At 32.8% G+C, this 14,425-nt stretch overlaps 2 protein-coding genes across 5 annotated transcripts; both read left to right on the forward strand.

Moving 5' to 3' along the window:
• Positions 1–955: 955 nt before the first annotated feature.
• On the forward strand, positions 956–5,044 carry LOC25499256 (inorganic phosphate transporter 1-4). Of its 3 annotated transcripts, none has more exons than XM_039828305.1 (2): positions 956–1,123; positions 3,060–5,044. In XM_039828305.1, the coding sequence occupies exon 2, from the start codon at positions 3,088–3,090 to the stop codon at positions 4,699–4,701; it is 1,614 nt and encodes a 537-aa protein (XP_039684239.1). In that variant the 5' UTR covers positions 956–1,123; positions 3,060–3,087; the 3' UTR covers positions 4,702–5,044. The 3 variants fall into 3 exon arrangements, with proteins under 3 accessions (XP_039684239.1, XP_024625852.1, XP_013449892.1); XM_024770084.2 differs by having other exon boundaries at positions 1,070–1,211; XM_013594438.3 differs by lacking the exon at positions 956–1,123 and adding an exon at positions 1,240–1,380 and having other exon boundaries at positions 3,060–5,043.
• A 5,981-nt stretch (positions 5,045–11,025) lies between these two features.
• On the forward strand, positions 11,026–14,188 carry LOC25499257 (inorganic phosphate transporter 1-4). Of its 2 annotated transcripts, none has more exons than XM_013594439.3 (2): positions 11,026–11,180; positions 12,225–14,188. In XM_013594439.3, the coding sequence occupies exon 2, from the start codon at positions 12,279–12,281 to the stop codon at positions 13,887–13,889; it is 1,611 nt and encodes a 536-aa protein (XP_013449893.1). In that variant the 5' UTR covers positions 11,026–11,180; positions 12,225–12,278; the 3' UTR covers positions 13,890–14,188. The 2 variants fall into 2 exon arrangements, with proteins under 2 accessions (XP_013449893.1, XP_039683495.1); XM_039827561.1 differs by lacking the exon at positions 11,026–11,180 and adding an exon at positions 11,788–12,084.
• Positions 14,189–14,425: the final 237 nt, after the last annotated feature.

The raw sequence follows: 14,425 nt of genomic DNA on the forward strand, positions 1-14,425 counted from the left end.
ACGAAATCACGAGAAAACACAAAAGGAAAAAACTTGATATACCTGAAATTCACTTATTTAGAAGAAAGGAGGAAAAAAAGATACAAATGGATGATTCTGTGTCAAAAATGACCTAAAACTGTCCCTCCTCAATGAACGAAAGAGAAAAGAGAGCTTAGAGAAAATGTGAAGTTTATCTCACTAAAAAATTAGTACCATTTTTTATCCAGGAGTTCGTGTCTCGAATATGATTATAAACAATAAAAAAAACATATGAAAAACAAAATAAAAATAGTCAACGCTCCCTACATATAAGATCTTATTGATAAATTTACTTATCTCTTTTATAAAACTATTAAATACCCATTATTTGTTTTACGCATATTAAGAAAAAACTAACACAAAAAAGAATTACATAAAACTAAAAATAATAATTATGGTAAAAAAAAATCAAGTGATACTCAATTGACATTTTAGAGTTTTTTTTTTTTTTTTTTTTTGCGAAGTTTGTTTAAACAAAAAGAAAACGTGTAAAGCTAAGAGCACTTAGAAGAGATAGGAAAGGTCTGTTTCAATTTAATGAGAGATTATTGATTTAAATTCAACCTTAAAAATACATCAATGTTAAAATAATTTTGTCATCTATTACAATTTTATCCGAATCAAAAAATTAATCTTTATCATTCGGTGCAAAGATACTCAGTTAAAAAAACGTGTAGGTTGAATAATATCTTTGTTTACGTGTGTGAATGGAATATAAAATTTCAAACTCAAATGAATATTAACTTTGAATGAAAAAGTAGTATACCGTATGACTTACTAATACAAAATTTCAAACTCAACTGAATATTAAGTTTGAATAAAAAAAGTATAGTATACCGTATGAGTTAATAACATACATACACTTGTTAATGGTCCAATGGATGGTCATCAACATTCATCATGCCATAGACGCAAGAGCACTAAAGTTACAAAGAGGTTTCTGGAAACAGTGTCTATTGCGTGTATGTTTGACATCATGGTGATATATTATGTGAATATTACGATGATTTGATTTTATAGAAGCTATAAAATGTAGTTTTTAAAAAAAATCACGGCGTAGTCACCCAGATTCTATCATACCAGCCATGATATGACGCATATGGTATATATTACTTTGAGTCGGTTCACTTGGTTAACTGAACACCGCATTAGAAGGAAGTATATGCGGGTGGAATATTTTGTTTGTTGTGGTAAGCTAAACTCACATTTATTTCTTGCATGTGTTTTTAGTTCCTTATAAATTGTTGCCACTCCCTCCATCTATTTCGCTCACTAACACATTAACACTGTTCTTTCTCTTTTAACTTCATTCTTCTTATTCACTCTTCTCAACATTTCTAACTTCTTGAACTCTCTCTGGTTAGTTTCACAGTCCCTTTTTTCTTTATCATCTCTCATGTCTCATTCCATGTATATATGCATCATGGTTTGATTTATTCTTAACATATGTTTTAACACTAATGATGCACGTGTGCATGTGTTGCTGATTTGATCTATAATTATATATATTTTTTATTTAGAATCATTTTGGAATTAAGATTCATCTATTTTTAACCGAATCAAATCACTGGTTCTTGTTTTATGCTTGATATAAATCCAACGAGTTTTTTCCCTTGATTTCTTAACATGTACCTTAATTTTTGTTTTTAGGCTTAATTGCATTTTTGTACCCCTATCTTTTCAAAAGTTGCGGTTATGAACCCCTAACTAATTTAAATACAAAACAGCCCCCTATGTTTTGATTCTTTGGCAGTTTTGGACCTGCCAGTCCATTGTTGACTCAGTCAACGCTAACGTGGCACCCTAAGTGAGGTGCCACGTGTCAAATTTTTTATTATTTTTTTTGCCTTGGGGGTCCAAAACTGCCAAAGAATCAAAATATAGGAGGCTGTTTTGTATTTAAATTAGTTAGGGGTCCATAACCGCAACTTTTGGAAAAGATAGGGGTCCAAAAGTGCAATTAAGCCTTGTTTTTATTATGGTAAATTGTGTATATTTGGATCGTAAAACTAATTTGAGCAACATCATCTTCGTGCATATGTTTGGATTCGTAGTGAGTTTGGCAAAATCACGAAGGCTAACTGTGATTTTTACAAAGGGAACTTCTACGGTACACCTAACAAAATGAGGTGTACCGGTACTCTTGCTTTATAAATTGATAAATTAACAATTATTTTATGAAATTAAAATCCATTTATCAATGTTTATATTTTAGAAAACATCATCTCATAATAAAAATTCAGAAAAATTATATTTTATTTTGTCGACGCTTTTGGTAAATAATATTTAATTTTGATAATTGTCAATTACAAAAAATAATTACTTTTCTTCAAAAAATCAACTCATTTAATTATTATTTTAACAAATTGGTGTATTGGTACACTCAAATATTTTTAGGTGTACCATATAATTTGCCTTTTACAAATCCATTGTGATACCAAACATCCATTTAATTTCAGTGTATGTGTGTGTTACACGTAGTCTGTAGATAATTTTTTTAGGAGAAAACTTAGGTACAATTCCTTAGATGCTTTTCGTATGGTTCTTAACTAAAAATACATATTTTTTGGATATAACAAACTTTGAGAAAATTATGGATTTGAGGAAATCATGATATTTTTAGTTAAGAACCATACGAAAAGCATCTAAGGAATTGTACCTAAGTTTTCTCCATTTTTTTATTGCTATTATTCTCTGTGGAAACATTTATTTAGTTTATTTCAGTGACTGTTTTATTTTATTTTCTGTAGGATTTAAAATGTATGATTGCTTTGAAAATTTGATGTAGTTGTAGCGTGTTTTGTACTGAATTTCAAATTGTTACTGCTTGAATTAAATTGGAATGGTTCAAATGATGGTTTTATTAATATTATTCTGTTTTTAACCTCTTCATACTTCCAGGGGATACAATGATATGTCTATTGGTTGATTTCATTAGTTAACATCCTCAATTTGTTCTGTGACGATTAAATTCGCGATAATTCTAAATAAAATATTCCATATTTTGTCAAATCTGACTCTTGGTTTCACTTATGCAGGAATTTGGTTCTTTTGGCTTGAATAGTCATGGCTAAGGATCAAATTCAGGTGCTAAATGCGCTTGATGTGGCTAAAACACAATGGTACCATTTCACTGCAATCATCATAGCTGGTATGGGATTCTTTACAGATGCCTATGATCTGTTCTGTGTATCCCTTGTTACAAAGTTGCTCGGTCGCATATACTACCACGTTGATGGTGCTGCGAAGCCCGGTACATTGCCTCCCAATGTATCAGCTGCTGTGAATGGTGTAGCTTTCTGTGGAACACTTTCAGGGCAACTTTTCTTTGGCTGGCTTGGTGATAAGATGGGCAGGAAAAAAGTCTATGGTATGACCCTCATGATGATGGTTATCTGTTCAATTGGTTCTGGTCTTTCTTTCGGACACACTCCAAAGTCTGTCATGACAACCCTTTGCTTCTTCCGGTTCTGGCTTGGGTTCGGTATTGGTGGTGACTACCCACTTTCGGCTACCATAATGTCGGAGTATTCTAATAAAAAGACTCGTGGGGCCTTCATTGCAGCAGTCTTTGCCATGCAGGGTTTCGGAATTTTGGGAGCTGGTATATTTGCAATCATAATTTCATCTGCATTCAAGGCCAGGTTTGATTCTCCGTCTTACGAGGTTGATCCAGTTGGTTCAACTGTTCCCCAAGCAGACTACATTTGGAGGATAATTGTGATGGTAGGAGCACTCCCGGCTGCAATGACTTACTACTCGCGGACGAAGATGCCAGAAACTGCTCGTTATACAGCTTTAGTTGCTAAGAACACAGCGCAGGCTGCAGCGGATATGTCTAAGGTTTTGCAGGTTGAGATTGAAGCCGAACCGCAGAAAGCGGAGCCGGAAAAGGCTAAAGCATATGGCTTGTTCTCAAAAGAGTTCATGAGTCGACATGGACTACATTTACTTGGTACAACAAGCACTTGGTTCTTGCTTGATATAGCATTTTATAGCCAAAATCTCTTCCAGAAGGATATTTTCAGCGCAATTGGTTGGATACCACCTCCACAAACCATGAATGCACTTGAGGAGGTTTACAAAATTGCTCGAGCTCAAACACTTATTGCTCTATGCAGTACAGTTCCAGGTTATTGGTTTACCGTGGCTTTCATAGACAGAATAGGAAGATTTACCATCCAATTGATGGGATTCTTCTTTATGACTGCCTTCATGTTTGCTCTTGCCATTCCTTATGAACACTGGACTCATAAGGAAAACCGAATAGGATTTGTGGTGATATATTCCTTGACCTTCTTCTTTGCAAATTTTGGGCCTAATGCTACAACATTTGTTGTGCCAGCAGAGATTTTTCCAGCTAGATTCCGATCAACTTGCCATGGAATATCATCCGCATCGGGTAAGCTTGGGGCTATGGTTGGTGCATTCGGGTTCTTGTATTTGGCACAAAACAAAGACAAGAGTAAAGCAGATGCAGGGTACCCTGCAGGTATTGGTATGAAGAATTCATTGATTCTGTTGGGAGTTTGTAACATTTTGGGGTTCTTGTGTACTTTCTTAGTACCCGAGGCAAATGGAAAATCTTTAGAGGAAATGTCAGGTGAGAATGATGAGGAAGTTGGAAGCAAAGATGATGTAGAGAAATCTCATGCTCAAAATAACAACACTGTTCGATAGATTTAGGTTTTGTTTATGTAGTATAATGCTATTGTAGTCTAGTAGTAGTACCTTACATTTGGTAGGGGAGCACTTAAGCTTTTTCCTTCCTCTCTTCAAATCTTTCTGTCAAATTTTGCCGGAACATTATCAAAAGAGGAACTTAGGAACCATTAGTTCTGCCAATAATGGCAAATGCTTTAGTGTAACCATTTGAGTGTAGAGTATTTGCTATTTCAATAAGCAGTTTTGCTAAATGACTTAATTTTTTATGCTTGCTTTATTTAACTTATTTACTCCTTGTTGTTTCAATATTTCTTTTTCTGAGGTCTCCAAGGAAAACACTAGTGTCAGGGAATTTGTGTGATTGAAATTGAAATACTCAAGAAAAAATTACTCTGTGTTGTTATTATTTATCACAATACTTGCATGGAGCTAGATGAATAGTACACATACACCAGAATCCAATTTTTTTGTATTTATATGACTATCATTGTTTAGAGTGAGTGTTTTGTACTTGCTGGTGTGAATACAAACAAAGAGGATATAATTTTTTAGTAGAACAGACCCATAATGTTGACTCTTACACTACTAGAGTGTACTAGTTGCAATTTTAGTCTGTTTCTTGGCATTGCTTTCAGCAAAAATTGAATTATATGCATCGAAAGTGTTCTTGATTGTTGAAATTTAGAAGCAAAAAATGTAGTGGATGACTTTTCAAGCTCACTAACATGTAAAAATTGACCTGTGATTCTATTTTAGAAACTCTTCTCTATTCAGCACATCAATAGTAACAGTACATTTTTTATTTTTGAGGAAATCACTAGTAACAGTACATGAATAATGGTGTTATTTAATATGAAATGTTGAAACCATAACCCCATTTTGTAAAATCATTTAATTTTTTACAAATATTGTCATATGGAATATAACATAGTTGATAACATTATTCGATGGTCACAACATTATGAGTGTTGAAAAGGCTCTCCTCACTCAAAATTTTAAATTTTTTTATTGTTTTGAACTCGTCAAAGGTCCAATCCATCTTTATCTTAAGAATCATCTATGGGGAGACCCAAACCAACAAAACTTTCTCTAAAACCCCTTTATTATTTACGAGTAAACTCTAAGTTCGTTTAGAACAAATGTGAATCGAGTGTTGATCTCTTGAACCGAATAAGACCGTAATGGATGACATTCAAACTCAAAATTTTTATCAAGGACTTTAATGTTGAGGATATTTATTTATCCTTATCAAGGATTCTAAGTTTATCTTTTTCTTCATCTACTAGTTATATATTATAAGGGATATATAGGGAGCAATCATTAATGAATCTATAATGTCCGAATTTATATCACTGCCTTTTAATTAGTAGGCATGGTCTCAATTTGACTTTCAAGCAAGTTTATGTTGAATTACGAGGAGTCTGAGGATCATTCGCATTGGGTCAAGAACAACCACACAAGTAAATTGGACACTAGAGTTTAACCTGGCACTTTAAGGCATTAAATTTACGAGTCTTCTCAGTTATACATTGTTCAACCTTCATTTTTTCAAACAATGAGACTTCCAACTTGCACTTGCCACACAACAGTCTCCCCCATCAAGTGAGTCATTGATTTAGTATGCTATCACACATGAGTCATCAATTCATTTTGTTCCCCCTTAAGAAGAGTCTTTAATTTTCATCCACATATACGTGTATTGTCGTTGACACCCACCACATCAGTGGGACATGCCACATGGCCGTTATGGTCAGAAAGACTTTCAACACAAAGAGTCGATCAAACCCTTGTCGAACCATCAACTTTGATACAATAGTTGAATCATGAGTGAAGTCTAGGAATCATCCATATTAGGTTAAGAGCAATCACACAAATGAATGACACTATATCTTAACAAAGATATATATATATATATATATATATATATATATATATATAGGGGTTTGCTACAATAGACTCACTCATTTTCATGAAGGTCTATTTTAGCAAGGTGCACCTTTTACTTTAGACAAAGAATACCCTTATGTTGTATTTTGAAAGAGACATATCTAAAGGTTAAAATTGTAAATTTATGTTTAAACATTTATTTTTATTCCTCTATATATATATATATATATATATATATATATATATATATATATATATATATCAGAGGGTTACACTTAGGTGACTGTATTTGGTGACTTTGATGACTTTGTCTCTAGAGAAGGCTTCATGTAGCTAAAGACTTTGCCTAGATTTGATCCATACACATGACTACTTTGCAACCCACAAAACGAAGTGATTGTCCAAGAGGTGTGTCATTCAGCCATTTTCTATAAAATTATAATAATTTATATTCTAATAAAACAACAATTTATGACAAATAGATTTTGCGAGTGTGATTTTTTTTTTTTTTATGATATTACTTTAATAAGATTGGGAAATTATGTTTATACAATAATTTTATGATAATTTTTTATACAATTTTCTTTCTTATACTATTATTTTTTTTTTTTTTTTTTTTTTTATCATTTCTCATACTATTATTTATTATTTTATTTTTGGAGTTGTGAGTATCACTTATCAGAATAAGACCAAAAATAAAGTAATAGCTTAAACTATCCCTTATCAGTTATCAGTATCACAAATAATTTGGTATAGCCTAAACAACCGCTTTAATCATCACCTCTCGAGTTGTATAAGACATATGATTCCCTTTCCAACCCTTTACTTTCTTTCAGACTCTATGACTCTATCTTGGACAAAATTGAATGCATTTTGTTTTGATATCCCAACAAAAGCAGGAAGGTCGGGGTATTTTGAGTGATTCAACTGCCTTAATTTCCATCCATCTTTTTGGAGCAAGATTTTCTATCATCATGAGTAGGGGTGGGCAAAAAGAACCATGAACTGAACCAAAAATAACCGAACCATTATAATGGTTTACGAACCGAACTGTTAATTTATTAATAGTTCTTGAACCATAATCGAACCATCTTGAACCGAACCGAACCGTTTGAACCGAACCAAAAGATGGCTTGTAGAGATACAATTAAAAATTAGTTTCTGCTATTTTTTGGAAAAACCCATGGAAATAAGATCAACTATATGATCATATGTTTTTGACATATCTAGATTTAGACTCACACACCCATGCTCCCATTATTGTTTTCCTCATGAAATAAAAATATTCAAATGCTAATAAGAAATATGAGGAAAATCACTTGCCAATTTGGTTTTTTTTTTTTTTTGTTTTTTTGTTTTTTTGATCAAACAAATAAAAGCATCACCACCTCTATTGTAGATGTTAAGAGCAAAGGAGGTGGCATCCCTATATCCTCTCCATTGGTAACTTTCTCTCCACCATCATCCCATATATAATCCACCCAGTTTGTCTCATAAAAGAAAACTTATATATAACGCATTTTTTTTCTTTCAAAAACAAACATTTACCATTAAACACGACTATCATATATATGATGCTACCAGTGTCACATATAAGAAAAATTATAATAATAAACAATAAAAAATTTATAATGTTTTTTTTTCCTACCACTCAAAAATTTCGGATTAGTCAGTCCTTTGACACAAAATAATTGAAATTTTTTATTATAATTTGGAAAAAATTCTAATAATATAATCAATATTTGTGAAAAATCATTATAACTTTTTTTTTTGAACGAATTTCTAATTTTTTTTATAGTTTACGAATTATATATTTAATGAATATTTATTAATTCATAAATATTGAGGAAATAAAATATAAATTAAAAACTATTTACATATAATTGATATACAAAACAACGGCTAAATTCTAATTCAAATTTAGAAAAAGCATCTTTTAATCACAAACAAAAAGCATATTCTATTATGCTATAGCATTTGTCAAATATAAAAGAAAAATCACTTATAGAAACCAATCAATTTTTTCAAATTACCAAAAAAAAAATCAAAAACAATGAAATAATAAAAAAATATTAGGAAAATCGCTAACATGTAAATATATATACACACTGTTTTTTAGGGAAAATATATACACACTAGTAATTTGTGGATTCTTTTTTTTTTTTGGGTCAAGTAGCCTAGTGGATAGAGCTCACACAATTAAATTGTGGAGAAGTGGAGTGTCTGGGGTACGAACCTCAGCCCCTGCATATAATATGCAATATCCCTACCAACTGAGTTAAGCTCACGGGGATGTAATTTGTGGATTCTATTCTAACATTATTCAGTTTAGTAAGTTGGCAGGTATGCCGTGTGCTTCTCACGATTATATGAAGATTATTTGGTTGGCTTGTGTTTGGGCAATTTGGAAGGAGAGAAATAATTGTGTCTTCAAAATTTTGGTTAGCGATCCTCTTAGCATTGTTGAAAGAGTGAAGCTCTTTTCTTTCCTTTGGCTTTCGTCCAATGTTGCTAGTTTTCCGTTTGGTTTTCATGACTGGTGGCGATATCCACTATTTTGTATGGGTATCTTGTAATTTCTTTTTTTACAACTTTTTGGGTTCTCTTGAATTGACATCGTTGTTAGGTGCTTGTTGTTTGTAACAGACGTTGGGTGTTTCATCACTTTAGTACACCTTGTGCGGGGTGAATCACCTTTCTTTTGAGCAATATATTCTATTTTAATTTGTTAAAAAAAAAAAACATTATAAAAAGAAAACTGTACACATGCTCAACTCCATTTGTCAAATATCAGAAACATTTCTAAAAACTAACAATAAAATTTTTAAAATTTATTAACTTATTAATTAACATTTCCAAGTCATAATAGACAAAGTACTTTGCCACAATTGCTAGATAAAGTGAAATCAACTTCTTTGTGGTGGTTAAAGGTTAGTAATGTTGTATTTAATTTTGGCACTCATCAGTGGTGGTTGAGCCCGCTTTTATGTCTGGGTATTGACTGATTTGATTGTAATTTTGTTTGGACCCTGACATTTTTTGATTGTTTGGCACATCTTGTGCGGTAACAATTACGGTGTCCATATTAATATATCTCATTTTTGCCTGTTCAAAAAAAAAAACATTTCCAAGTCATAAATAATGATCAAATAAACACTATAAGAAATATCTCTTCATTCTTTTAAAAAATAAAATATCTTCATTCATGGAATATGCACATATATAAAGTACTACTTTACAAATACGTTACTATGATTGTAAGATAATTAGGGTCGACAATGAACTTAGCCTATTCGAACAAATTTTAGAATTCGACTTGATAATTTAACTTATTGAACTTGGTTCAATAATCATATGAGCTGAACTTGAGTTAATGAAAATAAAGTTCGCTAACTAAACAAGTTGGACTTAAATTATACATAGTTCGGCTCGTTTGGTCCATAAGGTAGTTTGATTATATGTACATATGTGTGCGCACATGTTTTTATTCAGCATCTTACCCGATTACATAAAACAACATTTTTTACAAATTATGAATGAGATATGCATTAATTATTTGACATGTTAGCTATGCTGTCATCCAAGATCTTAACAAATCGAGTCGAGCTCATATCACTTATTTTCAACCCTAGAGACAACCCATTAACATTAACATCGTCAAATAAAGATCATCGAGTAACAGCTGGACTAATTCATCAATGAGTTACGTATAATGATGATTCAAAATTCTCTAAAAAAAATTATGATTCAAATTATTAAGGTTTATAATTTACTAACTATTTGGATGTGAAAAGAAGAAAATTTTTACTAACTATTTGATGAATATTAGAATTAAGTTCTTGTTCAAAAAACAAAATTAGAGTTGAGTCTATTGTTAGTGGACACTATGCCATTTAAAAAGTTTATGTAGACGTTGTTGAATTGAATTTCTATATGTAGTATTAGTAGAAAAATGGCAATGACTAAATGGGTTCAAACCCGAATTAATTTCTCTGAATTGAATTTCCATACATAGTATTAGTAGAAAGAATGGCAATGACTAAATGGGTTAGAATCCATCTTAAAAATGCAATAGCATTAATTTTTTTTATCACAATCCTTTTCAACTCAAGATACTAATTTTTGCTTTAGGAAACTCGAGATATTAATCTTAACAGCTGCGTGCATATATATTATTCTTTACAAAAATATATTTAACTATTTAAGTATTTAACCATAATGAGTAGTGATTAATGTTTATAGCATAGGTATGTTAATGAAATGGCACAATAGACGGTTCACAAAAGAAGGAGAGCACTAAAGTAAAGAAGGGTTAGGTGTAGAAAGCACATAGTTGGTTGACTTGACTAAGTGAACTGAAACGAAACGGAGCGAAGCCGTAATTATAGTAGCATAAGGGTATATGCTGATGGAATATTTTGTTGTTACTAAACAAACTCTCATGCGCTGTTATCTTTTTCCTATAAATTCTTCTCACTCCCTTCATCAATTTTGTGCACCTCTTTCTTTATAATAATAATAATTTCAATTTCTCTCTTTACTATATACTTTGAGTACATTTTCTCACATTTCTACATCAATACTGTAAAATCTTCTTGCACTTCAAGGTTAGTTACTGCTTTTTTGTCTCTTTCGATCATTGTTATTACTCTAATGTCTCATTCTATCCTATGCATGCATCATGTATTGTCACTATCATACGATGAATTTAAATAATTATTTCATAAATCTGTGATAGTTACGCACGTTCATGTTTTATTATGTTAAACCCTAAATAATACTTTGCATGCATGTTCATGTTTTTGGATCTTAATATTTAGCAGCGAAGCTAGCAATAATTTTATGAGGTGGTCATCCAAAACTAACGAAATTCACAAAAAATTATTACACCTAAAATCGAACTTGGGGTAATCAAATATATATTATCAGGGTAGCTAAACATAAAAATATACCTACTGACTCAATAAAATTTATTTTTTTGGGTAGCCATAGCTACCCCTTTGTTGTACAAGCATTCGCCCCTGTCAATATTATTTATTATACACGTATTGCACCCTTTCTTTCATCATACACTCTCGTTTAAAAAATTAGGATTTTGTATTTCTATTATTTGCATTGTTAATTTAATTCACCTGTGTATTATTTTATTTTCATGTTTTCTTTACGTTTTTTCTCTGGAAAATTTTACGTATTCTTTCTTGAAATAAGAAAATTGTATAGTGTCATTCAATTAGTTTGTATTTTTGTGACGGTTCATTCAATTTCCTGGGTTTTTGTGATATTTAGGGTTAAATAAATTTTGGGTGGTGCTTATAATTGTTAGAGTCTGAGATGCCAATTTAGTTGTTGGGATTCTTTTTTCTTTGTTTTTGAATATAATAATGAATATAAACAAAAATGGGTCAAAGAACATTCGTATATTTGGTCTACAATTTGAACCAAATAAATCAATTTTCTTCGACTTATTTCTTTTTTATTTTTCGTTGTAGAGGGTCAATTTCCGATGCGATGGTACAATTCATGGTGTAATTATTATTGGTTGATTTCATTTGATAACATTTTAGTTTGATTAATTACGCTCACATTTGAACCAATTCAAAATAAAGATGACTCATTTAATCAATTCTTATTCTTGGTTCCACTTTTTGCAGGGAAGGCAAGAAGAGAGAAACAGAAGGAAACTAGTGACTTTAGATTGAAAAGTAATGGCAAAGGAGCAAATTCAGGTGCTAAATGCACTTGATGTGGCGAAAACGCAATGGTATCACTTCACAGCAATCATCATTGCTGGAATGGGATTCTTTACTGATGCCTATGATCTGTTCTGCATATCCCTTGTTACCAAGTTGCTGGGACGCATATATTACCATGTTGATGGTGCCGGGAAGCCCGGTACATTGCCACCCAATGTATCAGCTGCGGTTAATGGGGTTGCTTTCTGTGGTACACTTACAGGGCAGCTTTTCTTTGGCTGGCTTGGTGATAAGTTGGGTAGGAAGAAAGTGTATGGTATGACACTGATGATAATGGTAATCTGCTCCATTGGTTCCGGCCTTTCTTTTGGACACAATCCAAAAACGGTCATGGCAACTCTTTGCTTCTTCCGTTTTTGGCTTGGGTTTGGTATTGGTGGAGATTACCCGCTTTCGGCTACTATAATGTCAGAGTATTCTAATAAGAAGACTCGTGGTGCCTTCATTGCTGCAGTCTTTGCCATGCAGGGGTTTGGAATTTTGGGAGGTGGTATATTTGCAATCATAGTTTCAGCTGCATTCAAGGCCATGTTTGATTCACCGTCTTACGAGGTTGATCCAGTTCGTTCAACTGTTCCACAAGCAGACTACATTTGGAGGATAATTGTGATGGTAGGAGCACTCCCGGCTGCAATGACTTACTATTGGCGGATGAAGATGCCAGAAACTGCTCGTTACACTGCTCTAGTTGCTAAGGACACCAAGCAGGCTGCAGCAGATATGTCTAAGGTTTTGCAGGTTGAGATTCAAGCTGAACCACAACAAGCGGAGAAGGCAAAATCATATGGCTTGTTGTCAAAGGAGTTCATGAGTCGTCATGGACTACATTTACTTGGTACAACAAGCACTTGGTTCTTGCTTGATATAGCATTTTACAGTCAAAATCTCTTCCAGAAGGATATCTTCAGTGCAATTGGTTGGATACCACCTGCACAAACTATGAATGCACTTGAGGAGGTTTACAAAATCGCAAGAGCTCAAACACTTATTGCTCTATGCAGTACAGTTCCAGGCTACTGGTTTACGGTGGCTCTCATTGACAGGATAGGAAGGTTTAAAATCCAATTGATGGGATTCTTCTTTATGACTGTCTTCATGTTTGCTCTTGCCATTCCATATGATCACTGGACTCATAAGGATCACCGAATCGGATTCGTGGTATTGTATTCATTGACCTTCTTCTTTGCAAATTTCGGGCCTAATGCTACCACCTTTGTTGTGCCAGCAGAAATTTTTCCTGCTAGATTCCGTTCTACCTGCCATGGAATATCATCCGCATCTGGGAAGCTTGGGGCTATGGTTGGTGCGTTTGGGTTCTTGTACTTGGCACAGAACAAGGACAAGAGTAAAGCAGATGCAGGGTACCCTGCAGGTATTGGTGTGAAGAATTCACTGCTTCTCTTGGGTGTGGTTAACATTTTGGGATTCCTTTTTACTTTCTTGGTGCCCGAGGCAAATGGAAAATCTTTGGAGGAGATGTCAGGTGAGAACGAAGAGGAAGCCGGAACCAATGGAGAGTTGGAGCAATCTCATTCTCATAACAGAACTGTTTCACATGTTTAGATTGAGTTTAATTAGTTTGTTTTATCTTGTAATAAAGCACTATCTTTCAATTTGTTTAGGATGCACCAAAGCTCTCCCTTCCCCTGTCACGTCTTTATCCCGGATTATGTCTGATGAACCATTAGTTCTACAAATATCAAATGCAATGTTGCAATTGATGTTTAATTTTTGGATTTAATAGTTAGTAGTTTCGATTCATTTTCAAAAACCAGTTTCGACTGTGTTCTATTTTCTTTTCCTTTGTTACTTTCTGTTGTGTCAGTGTTCCAATAAATTATTTTTAGTTGGTGTTATTAAAAGACTTGCACGGAACTATATGAATATAATTATCAAAGAATCAATATTCATCAGTTTTTATTTCCTTGTGTGAATACTAACAAAGAATAGAATGCTGAAGTTAGACAGACGCAAAATGTTTGACCCTCTTTTAATATTAGCTGTGGTTGCAATATGTTTACAGCAGATGCTTTCAACACTAGTTCTATTAGTTCACTTTATGTCCAACAAAACTAATCGAGACTTTTTTTAATTTCATT

Source organism: Medicago truncatula, chromosome 7 (assembly GCF_003473485.1).
Source record: "Medicago truncatula cultivar Jemalong A17 chromosome 7, MtrunA17r5.0-ANR, whole genome shotgun sequence".
NCBI classification, from domain to species: domain Eukaryota; kingdom Viridiplantae; phylum Streptophyta; class Magnoliopsida; order Fabales; family Fabaceae; genus Medicago; species Medicago truncatula.

What these genes read in the sequence shown, in the direction of transcription:
- LOC25499257 (XM_013594439.3), top strand. Translation starts at nt 12,279, where the DNA reads ATGGCAAAGGAGCAAATTCAGGTGCTAAATGCACTTGATGTGGCGAAA.
- LOC25499256 (XM_039828305.1), top strand. Translation starts at nt 3,088, where the DNA reads ATGGCTAAGGATCAAATTCAGGTGCTAAATGCGCTTGATGTGGCTAAA.